Genomic DNA, 26,059 nt, shown 5'->3' on the forward strand with positions numbered 1-26,059 from the left:
ATATTTCTTTCTTTATGGCCTCTTTCTCTCTTCCCCCCCTTCCTTTTCCCTCCCTCCTTTTGTTTCTTCCTCTGTTTCCTTCTCCAGCTCATCCTGCACAGTCAGAGGTTGAGACAGCACTGCTGAACGTCCAAGCCAGTAGTGCACAATAAGATCTAGACACTCATATCAATCTGAATACCCTGCTCAATTACATGTCAGGCAGTTTGATTCTGCAGTGTAACAGCCATACTGTTGTTAGTTCTTAAGGAATTCGTTATTTTTCTGCAGATAAATGAATGATAAAAATGTGTGCTCTAGGAATCATTTACTAGCTAAATACTTTTTAGAATTTGTAAAGTCAAGTTTATTCTTTGTTTAATCAAATGTTTCAGGAGCATTTTTTCTCTATTGTAAAGGTTTTCAGGTTTAAATATCTGCAAAATCACATCATGTGTAGTATCCTACCCATAGCCTGGAAGCTACAATATGTGGAAATACTTTTGAAATCAAGAACAGGAGGCACGTCTTTGCACAAATGAGTACGTTTGTAACAAGCTATTCAGATGTGATAAAAACTGTTAACTTGAGTTCTTTAAAGCATCAGCTGGTCATTGAATGGTCCTTGATCTTTGGATCAACAAGGTACTAACTACCAAAGGGGCTAGATGTACTGCCTTCTGTCTTGAAATCTATGTACTGTTTTTAGATTAGTGTGCAAATGTGTGCAAAAGACTTGTCTTCATATTTCTACATATGGCATAGTGTTTGTACTTGTATTTTTTTCTGAATGAGGTTCGGTATAATCTCAAGAGTTGTTGGCAGCAAACCCAAAGCCAGCTTTTACACAGTTCATTTCCATTTCACCAGTGTGGGCAGTATGGCGTGGAGCCAGCAACACCTGTGGTCTCTGGGTAGGGCCTACAGGGACGTCTGAGGCCAACCTCTTTGCTTTCACTGAAGAGTTGAGAAAACACACACACTCACTTCTGTCAGTGAAGCATGGCACTGACAGATTTCCTGTCTTAGTCTGTCTATCAAGGGCCGTTACATCAGTATATAGATCCCACTGCAACATGCCACCCCCAGAGGAAACACAGAAAAAAATTAAGACGGGAAGAAAGTATTTTGTGATTTCTGCTGCTTGGGACTTTATATGGGTCCTCTCAACACATACTGTAGAGCCCAGATACTGTAGCTCCCTTTGTATACAGCCCATCTGTAAAAATAGATATCACTTTCCTTCCTTTACTTAAAATTCTCTTTTTCAGATTAGATTAATTACCTGGTTCCAACAGATATCCACTTAAAGTTCAGAATTTCAATGAAGTTGTTGAGATCCTAAGTGTTAATTGTCTTAAGATCAAATGATGGCGGCATTAATATAGAGTGTTTTTCCTTTAAAATCTCCAAAGGCTCTTAATAATCATTCCTCCTGTTGAACCTGGGTCTGAGATATAGCACCTCCAAGGTGAGACTCTCCAGGCATTCAACAGCGTAAAACAGAATGTAAGGCAGGCAAATAAATCATCTGCCTCCCTTAAACAGAAGGTATACCTCTGGTTACAAATCAAAGTATCCCCAAAAAATCCTTTTGGCACTGCAGTATCTGTTCTTGTATGATCAATAAGAACATACAGTATATGCATAAAATTACTGTTTTATTAAGGAAAGTGCCCAAATAGTTGTAAAGCAAGGAATGTTTTGCTCAGGATCTTGACACTGAGATATAATTTCCTATCGTGTCTAAAAGTAGTTAATAAAAATGTTAAAATACAGTAAACCTCTTTTCCATTTAAGAAGAAGTAGTGCACAAAAGATGAAAAGGTGGCCTGTTTTGCCCAAATGTATCTGTTGATCCTGCAATTTGTTTGAATTTGCTTAACGTCTAAAAAGTACCATGCATCATAATTATCTGCTCAATGCCAAGCTTCTGCTGGAAAGTTTAGCTTTGCAATTTGAAAGCAAAATATGGAGATTTGTCAGTTGTAAACCAAATTTCCATCATGTCTGTGCCATTCATCTGGAACAGGCTCTGAAATGTAAACACATCCTGAATGTAAACACACCAAACACTGTCAGCTTCCCATGACTTTTCCTGGGATAGTCCACGTTTTTAAAAAAAATAGACATCTGCAAAGTTTGCTTACTGGAGCAGTTCCCTATGATATGACTGATGACAGAGAGAAGGAAATAAGTTTTCCATTGGTAGTGATGATAATGAACGAGTCTTTGATATTGGAGTCTCCTTCCTGGAAGTGCAGCACTGATATGCCTTATATTATTGTTGTTTTTAAAATCACTGGGCTATAAGTATTTTTCACATTCAATAAACATATAATATAGAACTCGGAAATGGAGGTTTTAAAGTTCTACAAACTCTGAAGTTCTCTGCTAGGAGAAGTTCATTTAAAGCTGGCCACACTTTCTTTACATAAAGGTTCCTAGGACTTGGAGAACAAGCTACCCAGTCATGTTTTTGAAGCCCAACCACTTTCTGGGTCCCAATCTTTGAATACATTGCCGCATGAGACCCTCTAAGCAGTTAGCTACTAAAAAAATAGATGTGCTGAAGAGCCTACCCCTGTTTGCAAACTTTGGGTTGCTATCTAGCATTTGTTGGTTAGGATCTGTTCTGTTTTCAGTCGCGGAAGATCTCCTAATCAGTTTGTAATGGAGTTTTCAGCTTAAATTCAGGACCTACTGAGTGGGAGTGCAAGTAATGTTAAGCAATTGTTCAGACCCTGCCTTTCCCATCCTCATATGGAAAAGGAAACAGGAAAAAGGAACTCTTAAACTCCCAGTGCCTGGACAGCGCTGGAGGAGTGAAAGAGAAGCTCACCACTTCAGAGCAGCAAAGATGTGCAGTGACAAGCTCCTCTGACCCCCATCAAGGTCTCAACACAAGGCAGCCACAACCCTCCCTTGCTGTTGGTGCCTGAGCAAATACTATGCAGGATGGATTGGGACCGGCAACTCAGATCGATTAAGCTGAGGAAAATGGATTATTTACCCTCCGCAGTCCTTTACTTCACTTGTTTGTTAATTTCAGGTAAGTCTTCTTGTGCTTTGTTTCACAGATATTAATCATTTTTTTCTAGGATCATAAAATGCCTCCACTCACTAAAAGGGGCTTCTGTAGTTAGAGCAGCCCATGATTTCTTATACAGTACAACAGCCCAGTGGAGCGGTATGAAATATTGTATTCATTTTCACTGTAGGAAAGAGAATGAAATGTTGAAGACGTTTTGACACTACCTTACACAAGTTAATAGTTCTGGTTACGTTAATAAGGAATATTTAAAGAACTTTAAAATGCCACAATTTAGTTTAACAGATTTTGTTCTTGAATATTTAATCTGTCTGAAAGACAAAAATCCTGTATCAACTGTTAACTAAAAGAGGATAATTAAAACTAGTTAGTGGTTGCTAAAAGTGCTAGGTAGCCTGTGCACAATTTTAGAACTTTTTGTTGAGGGACATTAATTTAAATGTCTTTTAATTTCAGGCACTCTGTTTGCTGTGCGAATAGGAAATAGTAAACTATTAGCTATTTAAAGTTGGGAAAGATTGCAGTGTTGTTTGCAGTGTGATGTTCAAAAGATATGAAAGGGACATTTAACATCGAGTTTAAGGAGATTTGCATTAACTTAACATTGAATTCTAATGTAGAAAATTGTCATATTGTAAAACAAATCTCAATTTCGTTGTTGTTCATGCATTGCTGGTGAATTATTAATGAGAAAGAGCAATAGTCAAGGTGTTCTTTTCCACAGAACATACAGAATCTATTAAACAGAATAAAATATGACACGGAACAAACATTATTACTCAAACATATACCGTATAAAATTGTGAATTTATTCCAAAACAAAATTCCATCAATAATTTGATTAATTGCTTTTATTTTTTTACTGACTCTTAATGATTCCATGAGGTCTTTGTCAGATTCATGTCAAGGACATTGTGGTATTCATTCACGTTCCATCCTTATTAAATGGCGTTGCAACTCTGTGTTAATATATTTAGCAATATTTATGGGATTTTGGGGACTTTTTATTACAGGGATATAAATATATTTATTATTATTATTATTTTTATTGTAATGGGGATTAGTTCTGAGTACTTGGTTTTGACTGTTGTGAAGATAGTTTATACTTGCAATGATGGGGCTTTTCTGTACTCACATAGTCCTCACATTTCAATACTCTGCTGCAATACTTTTATTACCATGTAGCTACTCTCTTGCAAAGGGGAACTGCAGTCCCAATTTATAAGTCTGGTTATCTCTGGTACAATCTCTGTGACAGAATAAGTTAATTGACAGTGTAGATACAATTACAAATTTTGGATTAAGCACAAAATGGTTAACTTTATGAAAGTACTGTAAGTCACCCTGATGTCACCAACTCCTGGTCTCACTATGGGCGAGAGTGAGAGTTCACTAGGATTGCGACGTAAAACAGCCCTTCCTGCTCGCTAGTCACTGTAATGACTGATCTAATGCGATGTACTGTATGACCGAAAAAGTACAGGTTGTGCAGCAGACATTTCACTGCAGCAATGTTCTGATGTGATCTGCATGCAGAGCTAACAAGGAAGTTGTATTTGTCGGCAAAACCGTCTCAAAGTCAATAGCAATATTTGTATTGGTTTAGGAGAGATGTATTCATCAGTTTCCCTACGGGATTAATAATGTATTATCTATCTATCCTTTACAATGTAATAAGGCTACTTCATGTCAGTAAAAGTTTTGTCACCTCGTTGTGAATCGCAGAATATTTCTCTGCGCATACCTGGAAATTTAATCTATTTTGTAATGTAAATTGGAGGTTTTACAAGTTACTGTGTATATTGTATTTTTATTGTGGTTTGAAATGCACATATCAGTGCTGTTTCTTTCTAACCCCGAATTATAAAAAAAGCTTTCCAGTTCCCCATGAACTATTATACTGTACAGTTTTCCTAAACATTAACCAAAATAGTAGTAGAACTACTAGCTACAATTGTGACAAGGAGGGTAAAAAAGCCAACATCCCTTCCTACAGTATGTGCAATGTATTCATTGAAATCTTTTAAGCCATGAAGTAATGCAATAAACAAAACCTATGATCTTAATTATGTAAGTATCATTAAATGCCGGGATTCCTTTTGAAAAAACAGGAGCTGGAACACCATACTTCCTCTCCTCCTTCCCAACCCACACCCAAACTCTGTACTGGTTAGTTCATAGCCTGCACTCCGCTTTAATGTTATGATATGTTACTCCTTGGGCAAACAAAAATAGAGCACATTGAACCACTTTAATCAACGTGAGGAAAAACAATGCAACAGCTAGACTGTAAAATAAGGGCGAGCTAAAAACAAAAATACAAAAATAGCAATGTGGCAGAAGAACAGCAGTCAGATATATTAAAGAGAGGAAAGTTACAGAGCTATATTGGAATTTCAATTGGAATTTTCAGTTGTTATCATCATTAAAGCACATACTTATCTACAATATAAAATCAAAGCTATTCAGTAAATTCACCTCAATGGATTAATATTCTTTCATAAATATTCCAAAACATACTGAGATATGTTGACTCTTAAAGATTGAGAGTAATATGTTGACTCCTAACAGTCTATAATGACCCTGTAAAACATCTGCATTGATCCTTGACTAATTACACTAGAAATGAGGATTGAGTTTGCTTTTTTTGTACGTAGTCCAAAATGCGTGCGTATGACATTAATTTCTTTTTTTTTAACAAAGTGCGAAACGCATGCAATTCCAGCAAATGGACAAAGAGGTGTCAGTTGTCCTCAGTTTAGACAAAATCTATTAAAGCAAGATGTCTACAGAAAGCATGTCATGAACCTAGAAAAAAATGTTTTAGCTGTTACAAACGCTGCCAGTATCACATAAGTGTATAATACAGCTGTTTCAAACCAGGCTCAAATTAGCACTTTCTCACTCTAAATGTATGACCTGGAACATTACATTCAGCAGGAGGTTTCTATAATAGAACAGAGATGTGCTTTGATCTTGCATGTCTGTTCCAATTAATTAGAGTTATTAACATGCCTAATAAAAATTCTTCACCTTTCTTTGCATTCCTTGAAAACACAGATTTTCAGTTGCATCTCAGCCATGAAAAGATCGACTAAAATTCATAGCCTTCACGTCTGAGCTGCATCTGTTCAACAGTATCTTGACGTTCGGCTACAGTGCCCAAAAGCACCTCCTGGGTAATCAGGAGATTAGTTATTTAATCTATCTTTTCCTGCTGAATAGTCTAATCAGATTTACAGCAGTCTGTCCCCAGTTTTCCACATATTACTAATATTTTCCGAATATCAAAGTAGTCACCAGCCAGTTTTCCCTTTTTTTAAAAACACTGTTACATTCTCTTTCTGAGGTAGTGGCAAGGTGTTGAAATAAGATTGTTTTTCATTATTTTGAAGAAAGTTTAAATCTGATATAAGTTTGTAGTGATCAGATATCTAAAGGATATTGATTTCTTAAAAGTGCATCAAACCTGACCAATATTTATTATTTCTGTAAATAGAGTATTTTTCCTTTTAGATTAGGATCCAGTACCCTTCCGTTGTTAGGCAGTTAAATCATGCCCCTTGCTCTTTTTCCTTTTGTAATGTGTAAATCTCTTCAGTATGTAGTAATAACAGATAGACCAATACTTCTGGATCTCTTTGGTTTTGTGCCTCATTACTTTAATTTACTGAAAGCTGGAAAACTGGCGAGATATCAATATTTTCAGTAGATCTAGTTGAAGAGTAAATGGTATGGCATTGTGAGCAGCTTGCTCAAGATGAATCATCTTAAACCAAGGTTTTTAATTGTTTTATTCTTTGTGTGTATATATTGTTGATGTGTACAATGGACACAAAGGACTAATGATAAAACCTATCATTAACAGTTACTCTCAAGCATTAATTGCAGTGAAGGACATTTCTTTCCACAGAGTTTGCTTTAATACAATCACCAGAAATATAAATGCTTAATACAGTATGTGAATAAAATGAATTCTTTGTAAAAATGAATGGGAAGCTCAAAGAGTCATGGGAGCTAGCCTTCAACAAGCTACGACAGGCTACCCTGCCATGTTTTCAAAAGCTGACATCCTTTAAATAGTAAGAAATATATATATAGTATATATATAATTATAGAATAAATAAGTTAAATGTATTGCATTCTTAATGAGACACAATCTTCTGTAGTATATGCAGTATTTTTATTGATTTGCACGCATGGTTACCTTTGTAATTGGTCTTTTTTCATGATGCTAACTAATGAGGAAAGCAGCAGAGTTAATGTCTAAGTCTATAGAAGTGTTTTCTCTGTCAAGGTATAGGGAAATGCTTTATAGATGGTGCTTCACCATAATAACAATAAACAATAATCTTAGACAATAATCCTTAGTGGCCAATGTAATAAAGGAGGAGAATAAAAATGGAAAACCTCAGACTGGGCAGGTCAACCTCCTGATTTAAATCCAATTGAACATGCTGAAGAAAACACTGGAGGCAGAACAAGAATACCTAATAACTCTAAGTGGCTGCAGCAAACCATCTAAAATGATTACCCAGTCTGGTGAGCTCAATGAGTATGTAACCAAGTATTGACATAATAATAATAATAATAATAATAATAATAATAATAATAATAATAATAATAATAATAATAATTCCTTACACTTACTGTATACTGTATAGCACTTTTCTGGTCACACCACTCAAAGAGCTTTACAGATAATGGGGACTCCCCTCTACCACCACCAGTGTGTAGCCCCACCTGGATGATGTGACGGCAGCCAACACACCAGTACACTCACCACACACCAGCTATCAGTGTGGAGGAGAACAGAGTGATGAAGCCAATTCATAGATGGGGATTATTAGGCAGCCATGATTGGTAAAGGCCAATGGGAAACACCCCTACTTTGTTCAAGAAACGCCCTGGGATTTTTAATGACCACAGAGAGTCAGGACCTCGGTTTTACGTCTCATCCGAAGGACAGCGCCTTTTTACAGTATAGTGTCCCCGTCACTATACTGGGGCATTAGGACCCACATGGACAGCAAGGTGAGCGCCCCCTCCTGGCCCCACTAACACCTCTTCCAGCAGCAACCTTAGTTCTTCCCAGGAGGTCTCCCTTCCAGGTACTGACCAGGCTCACACTAGCTGAGCTTCAGTGAGTTGCCAGTTGTGAAATGGCTCCTGGCTAAAACCTAAGTGGAAGTCCCCCATTAGTTACGGTCACTTTAAAGTCACTGGGCTGAAACCAAAATATGTTTCTGTTCTAACATCATCAATTCATATTAATCTCGTGATCACAAACGCAAATTGCTTGGGTGTAAAGCCAGAATCGTAGTTGTGACTTTGCTGTCTCAATACATTTGGAGGGCATTGTACAAGTACAGTATACTGGTCTTTGTTATGCAGAACCTTTAGAGGGTTCTTGTATCTGTGAACAGGATATAGCTTTTAAGTGTTTAATTGATGTTTCATCACATATTCTTTTAAAAGAGTTGCTTATATTTCCGGGGCAGGGTAGTTAGTTGGATTTTTTGCATGCTGTTTAAGTGGATTTGATATGTCATGACAGATTCTGGTGCCGATAAGCTCAGCAGAAGACGAAAATCCTGTGTTCTCTAAAAGCACAACTCATTCTAGAAAACTCAAAAATGATTCCATAAACTCAATAAAATAAAAACATGGTTTAAAAACTAAAAAAATAAAATATTTACCAGGAGATCAAGAGAAGTGATAGACTTCCTTTAAACTAACAATAAGATATGGCACTCGAGAATCACTTAAGAGTAGCACTGCACTGTACTGTACACAAACTTCAAGAGCAGATCATGGTTTTCCTGTATGAAATGCAAGAAGAGGATTCAATTATTTTTACAAAGTATGATGCCTAATGAAAATATCAAAATATTAATCATTCATAATTATATGGCAGTACTGTCTCAACCTTATGTACTGTAGTGTGAGGACATCCTACAGAAAGCTCATAATACTATAAAATTATGGTTAGAAAGGACACTAATGAAGAAAGTGTTCAGTGACTGAATCACCATACATATGAACTAAAGATAATTCTGTAGAAAAAAGCGAATACATTTCTATTACATAAAACATTGAATTACCAGTCTGAGCAATCTCTGTATCTTTCACGTTAGAAGGCACATGATGTAAACTAATTTAATTCGGTTTAGAACAGTTCATTGAGTTTTTGACACAGAGGTTGGGTATCTCGTTGTTATTTTTGTGCTCAGTTTCAAAAGTCACAGTTACTTCCTTCTTGGCGCCTAATTTAACATGTTTAGAAAACAAGTAACGACATATTGACCCCCTGTTTGAGAAACACAATGGAAACACTCAAGTGATTTAGCACTTACACTCTCAGATAAGAGACATTTTCATCATTAATCTTGACGACTTTGTTAGTGCTCTTAGAATAAAGAATAGTCTGGTTTCCAAGAAACGCTGAAGCAAACAGTGTTTAGCATGCATACAAATTACTGCAAAATAATATTAATGTTATACAGTCTAGTTAGTTCATGACAAATGTCATTTTTAACATTGCTGGTGTCTTAACACTATTTAAAAAATGAGTATTTCAATCGAAAATAGGAAATACCATTGAATATCAAGATTAGCTGTGGCAGTAAGTCAGTTTTTGCAAGGGTGTGTCGTCTTTGTAAAACAATATATCTCAAGTAATGTAATCTTTGGTTCTTGCTGTGCAATAGCACTGAAATATACCACCTGTTTTAGTTTAAAATAAAAGGAAAATTTGCCAAAAATTGTGATTAATTAAGATTTGTATTAAATCTTTAAATAATGTGATACACGAAAAAAATATTATTAATTTTAAAGTCAAAGACCCATTCCATGGTTCAGATATCTGCCAAAATATCTAGGTTTTTTCTTGGACTGTAGCCATCATTGGGAGTAACTACAGTAGTTACATGGACATGTAAAACAAGCTTGGATTTTTCAGTAACGTTATTAACGCAATCATTCTCAAATTGTGGCATTTCCATTACTTTTATTTGAAATTGCAGCAATAAAGTACGAATCACCTATTCAAGTAAAATCATATCAGATGTTAACATTTTGGCATATATTAATATGCTTGATATATACCACGACACACGGACAATACTATAGATCTATTAATAAATTATCTAAATAAGGATGTGTAAAGAAATGTGTAATAGTTTTTAATTGTATTTGACATATTTTATTTTTTATGCCTCCACTTTATTTCTAACATACTGCTAATACTGCTACCAACAACAATAACAACAACAACAACAACAACAACAATAATAATAATAATAATAATAATAATAATAATAATAATAATAATAATTTGATGCAATCAATATTTGTTTTATACACAGCCACACATTTAATGCAAAACAAAAATAAGAATGTTCATAAAGTTAATATGCCATGAGGCAAACAGCGATATTGAAAGGGTTACAGAGTTCAGTGAATGAGATGGGCCAAAACGACCATTGATTAAAATTCTGGTCACTCAACCAAAGGGGTTTGTGTGGAACTAAAAAAACAACATTTTAGATCCAGCTTGGGGTTTGCAATAAACCACCTAAGAAACATGTGGCGAAAGGTTTGTTAGTCAAACAAGACAAAACTGAATCTTTTCGTCTACATACAAAGTGTTACATCACACATAGTGCATGACTCTTTCAACAGCAACCCTAGAGTCATGCATGGCGATGACATGCTGTAAGTTCTGGTCTCATCAGCAGGGATTGGAAAGCTTGTCAAGACTGTTAGGAACATAGATGGTTCAAAATACTGGCAAATTGTAGGGCTTCACACCTAAAACTCTTGTCTTTAAGAAAGTCAGTGGCCTGGCTTGTAACTTTGTATTTTACTGAGAATCTGTGGAAATACTTAAAAACTGCAGTCAATAAGCAATTCTCAAGCAATGTCTCAAGCAAACAGGCCAAAAAGAATGGTCTGAATACTCATGCATTAAACATATTTCATTTTTTTTCTGTTAGATTTAACTGACATTGACCATAACCATTATCTTACCCTTCCATTTGAGCATTCAGGTTTGGAAGAAAATTCTGTAACATATTACAGTTCTGTTCTAAACTAGTAATAGTAGTTGATTACTTATTGAAATAATTTCTCAAAAATGTCCATAGCGCACCACTGTGCATAAACACTTCAGAGTATTTGTAATGTACTAATGAACCTTAATCTAAAATATTTTGTTTCATATTTAAAACAGTGTTTACCTATTATTGACTGGAATCAATGGTGTATTTGTAGTTGCCTTGCTTCAGAAATGGAGTTTAACATTTGCAACCTAAGATTTTTAAGCAGAGAAAGGGAAAAAAATAGGAATCATGTTGTGAATATGTTCAGAATTTCAACAGTAATGTATTTCAGTGGCTGATCTTTCAGTATGTTACCAACGATGTGTCTTAACCCCACCAGAAGAGTCCTAAACTATAATGGACTTGGTATTACATTCCTAAGTAATACATTTAAAGTCATGCTTAATGTCTCCCTTAATACCAATGCTTGCATGCAAGTGTGTTTTACAAGTGGGAAACATATGGAAACGATCAATAACGAACTCAGATGAGGTCACTGTTTTGCAATGGGGAGCGCTGACCTGCATGGTTAAACCTTCAGAGACTAACGTGCCATACATCATCATGATCAGTCTGACAAGTGCACACATCTAAAAACCCACACTGGAAAAGCAAAAAGGCACGTATGGATTGTGTTTTACTTAGCATCTCAGATTATCAACTCTGTGCATAAAACATTTCAGACTCTCATCTCTCTTCACTTTTCTTCTCCAGTTTGTGAGTGGAGTGACTGGAACTCCACCACCCCAGTAAGTCCAGAAAGAGAAGAATTAATTGAAATGAAATCTAATAAGATTTAATAGATGAAGATTTGTGAATTTATTATTTTTATTTTTTCGGTGAATTTATTCTTTTGAACAGACACTTTATCTTTGATATAAAGAGGTAGTGCCTATGATCTACATTAGCTGTTTTTATGCATTGCTTTTTGTATACTTCAATTTTCTTTGTGTGCGTCAATAGGTAGTAGACACAAAATGGAAAACACTGATCTAAAGTTACCTAATAAGGTGTTGTGCCACCAGGTGTAACCAATATGGCCCGTATGTCCTCAGCAACTCAGCAGGGTGGATGGAGGTGGAGAAATCTGTCTCAGTCAATGCAGGATATCCCATAAATGCTCAGTTCTTCAATCATATCTGGTGACCAAACATCAGTGTTATGCTTGTGAAACCATTGGTGACCAGGCAGTGCTCTGTGGATGGGAGTATTTTCATTCTAGAAGACAACGCCCCAGGACAAAGAGAAGCACTGCAACATGGGGTGAAGGTGATCACTCAGTACCGTTAAGTAGCGATTAGCACTGACCTTTCTTTCTAAGGGAATCAGTTAACTCAAACCACGCCAGAAAAATGAGGACGACAACATCATGGAACATGTTGGAACCAAGCGTTCATCGTGATTCTATTTGTCAAGAACATGGTGAAGGATGATTCATCTGATGACTTTAGGTTCTGTGCTTCTTGCACTACTGAACTTGCAAACATGTAATGATACAACTCAAATATAATAATCAAATATAACTTAGTTTTTTCCAGGTTAAAATTTGCAGTCAGTTGTTTCGCAGTCTTTTGCCGTTTTTTTCTCGCTGTTTGATTTAATGCACAAACATCACAATTTGCACTATGAGCTTCTGCCACGGTTGCCCTTTGTAGATGACGTCTTTCCATGCTGACATCAACATAGGCTAAGTTGCTCATGAAACGTTTACCAGTTGAATATCTTGGTTACTGATTTTCTTTCCAAACATACCCAAGAAATCATCCTTCCTGTGTTTTTCAGAAATTAAAGTTAATTTTTAGACACATTTAGATTTTGGTGAAATCAAAATGAATTAAAGATTCCAAATATTTCTGGGGAAGAGAGGAGGTTCACCTGTGGCTCATGACGTAGAATAAAAGAAATGTACGCATTGCAGACTTCTAGGCCTCAGTTGCCATCAGTCAAGTAGGGTCAAGCTCAGAATCAAATAACACAGCTAATAATGCTAAAGCACTGGCTCATTTACCTGAACCTAGTGTTAATGTAATTGGAGAATTTTAACATCTGTGCTTTATTGTGAAGCTATAGGACCTGCTGAAGATGTTCAAGGTCAATTGAAGCCCAAAGCAAAATTATATGTAGAGACACTGGCTTTAAGGCTTTGTCATTCTCAATTGTGACCTAGAATTGTGAAATTATGACAGAAGAAATAATACAACAGACGGCTAGATTACCTTGCACGTGTTGAAATGTGACTCCATCTAGCACGGATGTCTTCAGAACCGACTCCTACCATCTAGATCCTCTCCTTCATAACCCAACCATGTTTTTTTACTATGGCAGGGACAGCAATGGCGGCCGTGGACTTCACGTTAATAAACCCGAACCCCCTTGGGACCAACTCGGATTCCTCTCTGGTCTGTGTCAACAGTGAGTGGAGCGACAGCCAGCTTCCCAGCTTCGGGAGAGACTTAACTTCACAAGACCAGCAGGGGGTCTTACAAGGCTCGCGAGACACCAGATATCAATTGGCCACAAAAATTACCTGGGAAACACAGACAAACAAGACTTTTGGGGCCTTTTACTGTGGGGAAAAAAACAAAGACTCTTTATATAATGCGCACACAATCAAGATGTTAAACGAAGGTAAATAGTTTTTATTTTTCTTATGATATGTTAATAATGTTATTGGCCCTTGTGGCTCAAGCAGTTCTTTCTTTGCATTTTGTAACAGTACCAGTATTTTGTTTAGTTATGTACATCACTATGTACAGAAGGAATCAATACTGACTTTTAAGTGTTATGTAGAACCTTAAGTAATTGGGAATGTTTCCTTAAACAGAAAAGAGGTGGGTGAACTCAGCAGGCTAGCTCTTAATGTTGTTCCTCAGGTGAGGCTGCGCAGAGACCTGTGAATTTTGATGAATGACAAATAATAGTGTTTCTGTAGCAGTAACAGCATACTGTCTTTACTCCACTCTGAAGTATCATAATACCCTACAGCTGGAAGTTCAATGTAGGTTCAGACATGAAGTCATTATTGGTTGTATTAGTTTATTTTAGACAGAAGTTTCCCCCTGTCAGAACACAATAACACAGAAGATGAATGGGAAATAGAACTTCAGTAAGATATGGTTTCCTGCAAGAAGTGTTTGTCTGCAAACTTCCTCTTGAGGTTTCACTTCAGGTTCTAGTGCCTTTACAAGCTCTCCTGCATGATGAAAATGACAGTGCTTTGTTAGTCACGCTAGAGTATATGACAATTTAATGAGGACCGCGTAGAATGATTTTAATACAAGATGGTTAGTAGAATTATTTTGTACTTTCTGTTACATATTCAAATTTTGTTTTCCAGCCCCCTTCTTTCCACGGTCTTTAACAATCACAGCCAGTAAGGGTGACGACGTCGATATTTCGTTCATTCGCAGAAAAGTTGTTGAAGAAGACGCTGTCATCTATAAAAATGGTAAATTGTAATTCAGTTCAATTCAAAGTCCTTTATTCATCCCCAGGGGAGCAATTTTAGAACCAATACAGCACATTGAACACGCGAAAACTAAAACACAGAAAGAGCATTAACAAAAGGAAAGAAGAAATAAAACATTTTATACTCCCAAGCCTACAGGTCGACACACATGAGCAGCGCCCCAGAAGACTATACACTTCCTGTTAATCTACAGTACCTAATGGCAGGTTATGCTTTAAAACCAAGGGCTGTGTGCAGAAAAGAGTCTGAATAAGCAGGCAGATAGATAACTGGCAGGAAGCAGCACTGGTGATTAAGGGCCTGGATGGAGCAAAATAACTGCAGACACAGGACTAATGATATAACAGTTGAAGTTTTACTTCAACAGGGAAGATCAATACCGTTTAAATATAGAGCATAGAAGACAAGAAGGTTCTAGTGCCTTTACAAGCTCTCCTGCATGATGAAAATGACAGTGCTTTGTTAGGCACGCTACACTATGTGACAATTTAATGAGGACCGCGTAGAATGTTTTTAATACAGGACGGTTGGTAGAATTATTTTGTACTTTCTGTTACATATTCAAATTTTGTTTTCCAGCCCCCTTCTTTCCACGGTCTTTAACCATCACAGCCAGTAAGGGTGATGACGTCGATATTTCTTTCATTCGCAGAAAAGTTGTTGAAGAAGACGCTGTCATCCATAAAAATGGTAAATTGTAATTCAGTTCAGTTCAATTCAAAGTACTTTATTCATCCCCAGGGGGGCAATTTAAGAACCAACACACCACATTGAACATGTGAAAACTAACAACACGGAAAGAAAAAATAAAATATTTTACACTCGCAAGCCTACAGGTCATCACACATGAGCAGCGCCCCAGAAGACTATACACTTCCTGTTAATCTACAGAACCTAATGGCAGGTTATGCTTTAAAACAAGGCCTGTGTGCAGAAAAGAGCCTGAATAAGCAAACAGATAGATAACTGGCAGCAAGCAGCACTGGTGATTAAGGGCCTGGATGGAGCAAAATAACTGCAGTCACAGGACTCACCAGGAGCAGGATTGGGGTAATAACGAAACAATGGCATTGTAACAGCATAATATCTCCACCATGTACAAGGTAGCATTAATACCAATGAGGAAAAAATGAAGTTTTACTTCAACAGGGAAGACCAATACCCTTTAAATATAGAGCATAGAAAACAAGAAGGCATAGTGCCTTTTTCACAGAATTCACCTAAAGGAAAGAGTTAATGCATAATCAAAATATTAAGCAAGGGTTATCAAACAACCCTTACTGTTATTCTTGGAAACTACAAGCTTTAACTTTTGTCTGAGCATCAGTAAACCATGGAAGGGGATTTTTAATCAAGGTAGAGCTCTGGAGACATGGAACACTTCAATGAGCTTTCTGATTCATTTTATCTATTTTCTTGTGCTTCTCAGTCACCTTCATTCACTCGATCCCGAAAAATGAAGTGCAGGGAACACTCAATCATACCCTCAACCTTGTGGAGCCAAAGGACTCGGGGTTCTACAGCGTAAACTTCATTGCAGGCCTCCTTTCTACCTCTGCAATCACCAGGCTGATAGTAAGAAGTTAGTGCTACTGAACTTTTCTCTTTGAGTCATGTACAGCACACGTCCTTTTTAATCCATAGTTTATATCATTTGCATTCTTTAGTTACTTTGCAGGTTGCTCGGTGCATCTCTAATTTCAGTTTTCATATGTCAGTGTCTTTTGTGGCCACTGCTTCCCTTGATGAGCCATTTTCCAGGAAAAAGCATTCTGTACAGAACAGACAACAAATTAATTCTCTAGCTGTAGAAATACTGGGTGAAGATGTTTTCAATTTAACTCTGTGCTGTATTTCTACGGCGTCCATAAGAAATCCCTGCCACTAAGCTGTTTTTGTTATATTTGCAGTACCTTCAAGACAGCAACATACTGTACTGTAATGCAATTAAACATGCATGAAGTAGGAAACAGGACTCTGAAGAGATTAAATCATTGAAAACAAAGAAATTTTAAATTGTTTCAGAAAAAAAAAGAATGTTCTCAGCAGACAGCAAATATTTTATTGTGTCTCACTATGTATAACAGTAGTATTCCAAGTACATAGAATTAAAAACTGATCTTTAACGTCTGTGTGTTTTTTTTACTGTACAATATATAGAAAAAAAGGGTTCCTATCTAGAGTTTGTCTGAATTCCATTATTGTAGGTTTCCGACTTATTCTTGCATAAGAATCACCAGTTGAAATGTGCTGCTAACAGTAATGCATTTCTCAGATGAACAATCCCAATGTAGAAACTAACGCTATGTTTTTGTGATTCGATCCAAGAATGTGAAGCTCAGAAATGGGGGCCAGACTGTCAGCATGCCTGTCCAAAATGTCAGAACAGAGGCGTGTGTCATGACACGACAGGGGAATGTATCTGTCCTCCCGGCTTCATGGGCAAGACTTGTGAAATAGGTAAAAGGCTTTTTACTTTTCAATCATGATGCATATAACTCTTTTAAATGCGCGATGCATGTATTTCGTAGATGGCTTAAACTGCTGTAAAGATTTGTGTTTGAGGCCAGGATCTTAATGGGGTTTCAGTTCAAGTTAGTGGACGGAGTCAAGTTGAGAATTCTGTGCAATGTATTGATTGAGATTTAGTATTCTGACAAGAAGTAGAATTAGTATTTTGCTGTGAGCTTGGAATTAATTGTGAATAGGGTGTAGCCTTACATTGTAGTCACAGTATGTCAAGGGCAAAGTTTAGACTTTTCTTTGTCTTTGTTTGTTGATGTAGAAATAGGATGATAAGCAAACAAGATGATTGCAATTGTCTATTTATTTGGTTGCTGGTATGATACAAGGATGAGGATGGACATGAAAAATGGTTTTGGACTGAGATTTGTCTTCTAGTGACCAGGAATTTTCACTGGCTCCTTATGTAGTGGGAGAAAGAAACTGTAGAGCTGTATTAATATTTAATCTATCTGTCTACAGGTTGTGGTGCGGGTCGATTTGGAAGAACTTGCAAAGAAATGTGCAAAGATGGTAGTTGTAAGTCCCTGGTCTTCTGCCTTAGAGATCCTTATGGCTGCTCTTGTGCCACAGGATGGAGAGGACTGACCTGCAATGAGGGTGAGGAACTGGACCTGTGAAAATACAGTACATAGGTTCTCATAATATGCAGTTTCTAAAAAAACAGCTGCTACTAGCAAAAAAAAAGGTAAAGGTTTATTAAATGCTGAAAGGAAGAGAGACACAACGGTTCACAGCTAAAACGTTGTCTCTTTTTTCTTTTTTAGCATGGAATAAACCTTTACCTGTTGATTTGCAGCCTTTGCAAGCTGTCACAGGTACTTGAGCTTCTTCAACCATCAAAAAGTGTTAATGGTTAATGTTAAACAAAGCATTAACAGTAATGCTATAATGATATAACAGTGAGTTCCCTACAAAATGTGTAAGCAGAGCATAGACTTCACATGCAAATTCATTTTACTTTGCAGTCTGCTGCTGTGACAGTTCTGAATTTTCTTTCATTTAGTTCCAAATTTTGTTTGATTCAACTGGGTGGCTTATGCTCACAACAAAAGCTCATTAAAAATCAGGAATTGATTGATAATCAATTGATTGATTATAATGCTATAAAGCATTTGTCCATCTATAATTTGAAAGTGATTTATTGTATAAATATAATTTGATGCAGTTTGTCAGACAAATGTCAGCTAGATAGGTTGTACATCAACTGTATTCGTCGTAGATTCTGCTACCCTGATGCAGGCAAAGGCAAAACTTCACTGGCAGAGCCCTCAACTACTTGTTTTTGTTTGGGATGAAATCTAGCTTCATCCTATGCTTAATGATCCATGGGCCTCGATGTGAGTATGGTTCATGTTAGCAGATACTGTACACAAATGGGAAATATAAATTGGACTGTCTTCTCAGCACACCTAGGAGAGAAGGGTAATTTTCAGGCTGGAAAAATCAAGTTTGTACTGGTGCCTGTGGTGGGAGGTGTTTGCAGAGTTGGGAATTCCTTGTTTTATTGATGCGTCTTTGTGTCTTTCATTGCTGCAGCCTGTCCTGAAGGCTATTATGGTGCTGATTGCCAAATGAAATGTGAGTGTGGTAGCCAAGGGAACTGTGACCGTTTCCGGGGCTGTGTCTGCAAGGATAGACATGGGACTCACTGCGAGAGAGAAGGTAAGAGCACATAATTCTGTACTATGAGGTTCTGTAGAGCAGGAACACTGCATTATAAGATACTACAGAGACACAGGCCTATCTATCATATCTGCTCCTACAGCCAAGCTATGTATTATGTATCTTAATAGAACTACCCTGGTAGATATCAGTAAATATTCAGAGGCAGCAGTACAGTACATACAGTACAATACAAAGTCCATAGAAACAACCCATGGAAATGCTGGTTGTCCCTTCGACTAATCACATTAACCAAGAATGGTTTTCATTTGATTAGAAAACTATTCATCTGAATGGCATTGCTTTTCATCTTTATTTACAAGGTTTCATACAGCTCCTTCTATATTCGAGCTTTCATACAGTCGTTTACTTTTACTTATTGCTTTCATCTCTTTTTGGTCATGATTACTAACTGTTCCCATTTCTGTTAGACCTTCCCATAGGTGATTATCTTCAGCCCTCTTTATCTTTACACATCCAGCCCTCCATGTGGGGTACTTTACAAAATGCAAACACAAGATGTCAACAAGAACCTACAAAGATATACAGAATGGACAAAAATAATCTGACATTAAATTGCATAGAAAAAGCCAATGTTAAGATCAGTGTTATATTTTTGTGTGCAGATGCTGGGAAGATAATGAAAATAATGTTTGATTTATTCAGTGAAAAGTCTTTTTACTCCTTATGTTCCTGTTTTTCATAGGAGAGCAATATGTACAGTAGCTCTAAATTAGCCTTCTTCCTTCCACAGAATTACAAATCTGAAAATTCGGTGGGAGGGATTTTTACTGTGGGTCATTTCTATTACATGATCTCTAGACGCAGTTCCAGAGGTGATCAGCAGTCTGAGCGACACAGAGCTGAATGCTGGGATATCCTATTGGGGTACTTCCTGTGCTGCAACTGGTTACCCTCCTCCATTGCATGGGGACATTGTACTGCAGAAACCTTGCAAAACAATAGTGAAGGTAGGTTTCCTGTCATCATAGTGACCAAGAATTAACTTAAGCCAACAGATAAGGAAATAAAATCTTCTGCATTGCAGTTCTGGCCTTTGTTTTAAAAGTACATAAAGGGTTGGTCCCATACGGGTGGTTGTAATAGTAGTAAACATAAATTTTATATACGAGTGTTTTGAAAGAAACCCACAGTAGAAACCACAACTGAAGCATAAGATAACTGGAAAAAAGCTCATAATACCGACATAGTTAAACCAACTCATCACATTACTCATTACAACCATGACTCATTTCAACCTTTCATGAAAAAAACTGTCTTTAAGCAAGCATTGAAATAATCATTAGTCTTTAATGGCTTGGGGCAATATGTTCAGAGATGGGGGTGCACAGTGGAATTTTGTGGAGGCTATTCCAGTATTTGGCAGTGCAAGATGCTCAAAGATTAAAAACTGGACTTTACTTGTATAATAAATCCTTAATATAATATGGACCTATATCATTCAGTACAAGATACATGAAAAGGAGCAACTTTCAAGTTCGTTTTGAGTTTTACTGGCCATCAGAGCAGTTTACAGAGAACAGGAGTTATGTACTTCTAGAAAGTACACACCTTAAGAAGGCTCCACGGCCGAAACGTTGTGTTTTCTATCTTCTTTTTTTCAGCATGGAATAAACCTATTACTTGTTCCTAATTAGGAGAATATACAAGTACTGTATATTAAAGTAAAAAATAGGAAGTAAATTATTTGCATAGGCTGGGCAAAGTAGAGATTGGTAAGTAATCCACAGCAGTAAAAACTGCAGTTTAACAAAGGGTTTCAAGGAATATGGGGTTCAGAACTAACACAAACAGGTTGTTTAAATGTTATGAAAGTATTTTTTAGGTATTTTAGATACCAGTTAGAACCAGTTAGATAGTTGAATACCTTAGCAGTAATGAGATGCTAGCAGCACATAATTATTTTAGATGTTCTTTATTGACTATTATTTGTGTTCCATACGATGCTCTGAGGATATTTGACATGATGGTGTGCACTAGATTTGGCTGTTGCTCAATCCTTGTTATTAAATTAAGTTTCTTTTGAGGTTACACGTCATTGACATGCCAAGAAACAGTTAATAACAAATTATATGCATAGTGGTCCAAATGTATAATAGTATAATTGGTTCTAGCAGTCATTTATTGAGTTCTTAATGCAACATACATACAGTATGTAATGCAATATACATACTGTAGTATATATGTTTATTTATAGCAGTGCAGGGCTTGTGTCTGACTTGAGTTCTGATGAATATGACTTTAACAAACTATAATCCAAAACATGAATGCTCTATGTCAACAGAGGGAACTTCTACAAAACTGCTAGCAAACAGGTGGACAAAGTAACACAGTTCATCCTTTTATTTCAAGTCCAGACTCTCACCAATGGGCACTCCTATTTATCCTTACTATACTGTATGTACTGTGTATTGATTGGCTGGAATCAGAAGTCATGTCAGCCACAATGGACACTGTTCAATGTGAACTAAGATAATACAAGTCTTTGTTTGATATTTCTTTTTGTTTCCAGCCCAAAGATACTGAAACCTTGAGCAACCAGTCCACTGCTCACTTCTGGGTGGAAAAAATAACATTGCGTGATTCTGGAAAGTGGATGTGTCAAGTTAAAACAGCAGCTGGACAGAAAGTAAAATATTTTAAGGTCAATGTCAAAGGTAAGAGAATGTAAAAAGGACCTCAAGCCTTCATTTTGGATTAAAAGAGACGGATCCTGTATAACCCAAAAGCCTCCTAACCCTCCAAGTACTGTACATAATCAATGGAAAAAGATAATTTCCCCAATACCGGCACAATTGTTTTCTGTCTCTCACTGTGGTCCGTCTTAAGGTTTTCAGTGTTAGTTCAATAATTAAATGAATCTGAATGAGAAAGCCTTTTCAAATTCACTCAGGATCTATAAGCTATTTTGTGAGCATGTCCTTATCTTTTTAATGTAAGCATTTAATCTAAAAGAGTGCTACACACTGAAGTGTAAGATAACTGGGCCGGCTTACATTTCTGAGTATAATTCAAAGTCACCTAAGAAATTTAAACAGAAGGGAATACCTGGTCAAATGATTTTCATTAAAGATGCTCACCAATCCTGTGTGGAAGTATATTAGTTTACTGTGTAAGGTTGTTCATGTTTGTTAATGTTATGCACATTTTTTTAACATTTCACCTTCTTTCATAGACTCACCAACACCCCAGTTCCCTCCCTTTTTAAACAACAGTGGACCATATCACCTGGTGCTTTCAGTTAACAAGGACCAGTATATTGGTGACGGACCTATAACATCTGTGAAGCTCCTGTACAAGCAGGCTAATACATCATCATCATGGGAGTCTGTCGAAGGTACATTTAAGGGTGACTGTGCACTAGCCCAGCTGTGTAAAAGGGAAACATTACTTGATTAATCTTTAACTTTGCATCAGTTTTTCATTGACTTGCTCCTCAGACATAATCAGAAAATTCTAAAATAAGTGTTAGCTACTGTTTGGTTATCATTTTTTCTATTTCATGATTTCGTAAAATCATATTTGTTATATTTGCAGCACTCTCTTATGGTAAAAAATAACAAACATAAAATTTCACATAAATTAGACAGTCAGCAGACATGCCACCCTAAGACCCTAAGTTTGAAAAGTTTGATAAATCTGATGAGAGCATCCTAATAGTTGTTTCCTAGTTAGAGTAGTTAAAATAGAAATTATGCTGAGATATCCTTTCTGCTGGAACTGTTGATGATCCAGAGGTGCCCAAGGGAAACAGGAAGTGACATTTCTTTTCTTTCAAAGACCAATATAATGCCATTAGACCGAGCCATTATTAAAAACACTACACAACTACAAGTGATCAGGTAAAAGATAAAAGGTTTTCACTGGCCCGTGTTATAAACACAGGTTATCTTCCTCGGCATCTTGCTTTACTCACACTGCCCATTGTAGCAAACGCATGACGAAAGACTGAGGGGTGAGGTCTAGTCGCTGTGTGGGAACAAGTAACGGTTTATTCCAAGCTGAAAAGAGAAGAAAGGAAACAACGTTTTGGCTGTGGAGCCTTCTTTGGGTGCCTTCTTCCTAAAGAAGGCTCCACAGCCAAAATGTTGTTTTCTGCATGGAATAAACCTTTACTTGTACCTTTGCAACCTACGTATGCTGACGCAGCTACCTACTAGTCGCTGTGTGTCCAGCCCTCTGGTGATTTACTGTGTAAGACATACAGTACATAGCTGGACTGTCCCAGATGTTCATGCCACACATTCAGCTGCATTTCAGCTTAAGCTGTAAGTCCTTTAACTAGCCGAGTGTGTCAGACTAGGACTAGTTAAGAACAGTCCATGATAAAGCTTTTCTCTCTTGTTTTCCTTGAGTGTTCTCACAAGAAACAGATGCTTATAGTCCATCATTACCATTTTTCGCAGTGACTGGGCCGCTGGTGAACCTGGACAACCTGACCCCAGTGACGAAGTACAACATGTGTGTTCGGTTGAGTCGTCCTGGGGAGGGAGGAATGGGCTTCCCGGGCCCCATGGCCACCTACTCCACTCTCCAGCTGGGTAACGCACTGACCATACCATCTCCACAAGCTTAAAAACTGCACAATTTCTCTGCGGGAGGGAAAAAAAAGGAACTGACAATCAAATGCAACTTAATGCCAAAATGTTATTAGTGAAAGAGGAAATACTGATGAAGATATCAGATGTGTACATTAATAATGTCAACAAGCTTTATCCTTCAGGGGAAAAACATCAGGATCATTTTCACATTGTGAAATTAAAGATTCAAGAGCCCGGGTCTATCAAACGAGCACCACCCATGTGTAAAAGAGACTTGAAAAGTAGCTTTAAAAAAAATAATATGATAATATGGTGGCTGGAAAATGTAAGCGAATGCTAAAGAGTCAAAAAGCTTCATAATGTATCCTCACGTTAATGTGAAAAATTGCCAGAATTATGTTTTCCAGAGTAACAAATGTCTTGCCTTTGTTCGAAATATTAGTAAATGGTCTTTAAACACTGCTGTGTGTATAGAAAAGGGGAAAACTTGTTTTAACCTTTTCACTAAATTTTAAGGGTGGCCAACAATGAAAAAAAAAATCTATCAAACTTCAATGTAATTAATTACAAACTAAATTGAGAAATGAGAGCGTCTTGATATTTTTACCGGTCCTTCATTTTACTAGCTCTCCTGATTGAGATTTCTGTTCCGTGTGACCAGAGCTCCTTCCACCATCAGGAGTTAAACTGGTGCCGGTCAGTCAGACATCTCTGACCCTCTCCTGGGACGCCACCACCTGGTTGCCGAAAGAGGAGCATGTCTACCAGGTGGAATGCATCCCCAAATCCGAGCCTGAGCGTGTCCTGCTGATGAATGTGCCAGGGAACTCTTCCAGCCTTGAGATGAAGAAACTGGAGCCCAAGCAGCATTACCAGTGTAAAGTGCGTCTTAAGTGCAGCTCAGTGGGTCAGTGGAGCCACACAGTGTCGGCATGGACTCTGAGCAATGGTAAGTCTTTGCTGTCTCTAGATGTGTGGAGGGGGGCGGAGAACATGCACTCTTCAACCTTGTTGCCTCTGTGGTATGATGCACTGTAATTCTTTTGGACTTAATAATTAAATGGAGATCACAGAAAACTCTTAGATGTTCTGTTCCCTGGTCCTTTTGCAAATATTCCTTCTTCTTAATGTTTCTGTGTTAGATTTTTCTTTTATATGAAAATATACTGTACTTCTGAGTTTGTTTTACTCCAACACATCTTTTATATTCTTGTAATAAGAATACCACCCTGACTTTAAGTCACATGTTAATTAAACCCCCTTTTGATGAGCCTTACATTAATCAGTGATGGCCCCACCTGGTGGTACAATGGCGGGAGATATAAATGTATCATGTACAGTGTATGAGGAGCAATCTTGACTGGTGACTTTTCAGTATTGGACAGTTCAGGCTTCCTTCCTAGTTGTAAACATAATACAAGGGCCATTTTGTTGAGAGTTTCAAAGAGGGATCTCTAGCATACTGAAATAATGGTAGCATCTGTATAGTTGTAAATGTGAACATACTGTAGTGATCCTTTTTGTTGCCACTTTTTAATAATAATTCAAGCAACAGAGTCCAGAGTGAGAATAATTTGGGAATTTGGAGAACTGAACTCAGGGAATGGAGGGGATAAAAATAGCAAGATGATAAAATAGTAAAAACACAGTAAATGCTATGTATTTATATTTTCAAGTATTTTCCCCAACACTTGGCAGAAAATATGAATGTATGGAACTGGAGAGCAGTTTTTCATCCTAAAGCTAAGAGCGACTTGTTTGCTTATTCTCTGACAGTAATCCCACCGGCTCCCTCTGACATCACTACATGCAACATCACTGACTCCTCTGCTGTCATATCATGGACACTAAAGGAAGGGAACTCCATCTCCACAGTCATCATCCGCTACAAGGACAGCAGTTCAGAGGACTACTGCCAGCAGACTGAGATCAACATGCAAGAACATACGGCCACACATTTCCAGCTCAGGGGCCTGAAGTCAGATACATCTTATTTGGTTGAAATCTGGGCAAGGAATAACATTGGAGAAAGCACGAACAACCCTAGACTCAACATCAGAACTGCAAAACAGCCCGAAAGCTCCAGTAAGCCACTCATTTTGTCTCATTAAATATGTCTCATGTTAGGGTTGATGTGGAATCACCAAACCTGGTTTAAAATACAGTAAAGAAATACAGCAGATTTGTCATGATTCATTCTTGTCTTCGCTGAAAGAAAACATTCTACCAAAGCAGATATACAAAATATCTTCATGACTGACTTACAGTAAATGGTACAGTAAAATCCATACAACCTTTTTACTGCAGCATTAAGGGGATTGAGAGCATGTGACTTTCACTGCATGGAATGAAAGTCTAACGCAAGGAATTATCCCAAATAATACTGATCCTCACTTGGAGCAGGATGAACTGTAGCAACTGGAGTAAAATGCTTTGTTCAGCAGGGTCTGCAGTGGGAATGTGACCCCACAACCTTTCATGAGTCCAGAGACCGACCCACAAATCTATGCCATCCAGCAAATCATAATAAAACACATTTTCCATCTGGGATTTGATATGAAGAAATGAAGGAGATCAAATCTGTCAGTAGACAAGCGGGACTGGCAAATAAAAACTGAGATATTTAAAGCAGCTTCAAAACTTCTTTTGGATCACTGCACATATTGAAATCATTTTGATATTGTATATCCTATAATAGCTAAATCTG

The 26,059-nt window shown here is 37.2% G+C and overlaps 1 protein-coding gene across 2 annotated transcripts in view; it reads left to right on the top strand.

The window, feature by feature from the left end:
* The first annotated feature begins 2,792 nt into the window (after positions 1–2,792).
* tek (TEK tyrosine kinase, endothelial) overlaps positions 2,793–26,059 on the top strand; it is a 31,489-nt gene continuing 8,222 nt past the window's right edge. Inside the window, exons 1-14 of one of the 2 annotated variants that reach the window (XM_069187364.1) lie at positions 2,793–3,031; positions 13,459–13,761; positions 14,471–14,581; positions 15,182–15,292; positions 16,032–16,184; positions 16,931–17,062; positions 17,588–17,725; positions 18,665–18,790; positions 19,613–19,761; positions 21,324–21,468; positions 21,987–22,148; positions 23,218–23,352; positions 24,014–24,301; positions 25,129–25,437. In XM_069187364.1, coding sequence (XP_069043465.1) covers positions 2,938–3,031; positions 13,459–13,761; positions 14,471–14,581; positions 15,182–15,292; positions 16,032–16,184; positions 16,931–17,062; positions 17,588–17,725; positions 18,665–18,790; positions 19,613–19,761; positions 21,324–21,468; positions 21,987–22,148; positions 23,218–23,352; positions 24,014–24,301; positions 25,129–25,437 — 2,356 coding nt within the window. In that variant the 5' untranslated portion in view covers positions 2,793–2,937. The remainder of the gene's footprint in view (positions 3,032–13,458; positions 13,762–14,470; positions 14,582–15,181; positions 15,293–16,031; positions 16,185–16,930; positions 17,063–17,587; positions 17,726–18,664; positions 18,791–19,612; positions 19,762–21,323; positions 21,469–21,986; positions 22,149–23,217; positions 23,353–24,013; positions 24,302–25,128; positions 25,438–26,059) is intronic. The other variant, XM_069187365.1, reaches the window with a different exon arrangement.

This window comes from Lepisosteus oculatus, chromosome 3 (assembly GCF_040954835.1).
Source record: "Lepisosteus oculatus isolate fLepOcu1 chromosome 3, fLepOcu1.hap2, whole genome shotgun sequence".
Classification (NCBI taxonomy): Eukaryota; Metazoa; Chordata; class Actinopteri; order Semionotiformes; family Lepisosteidae; genus Lepisosteus; species Lepisosteus oculatus.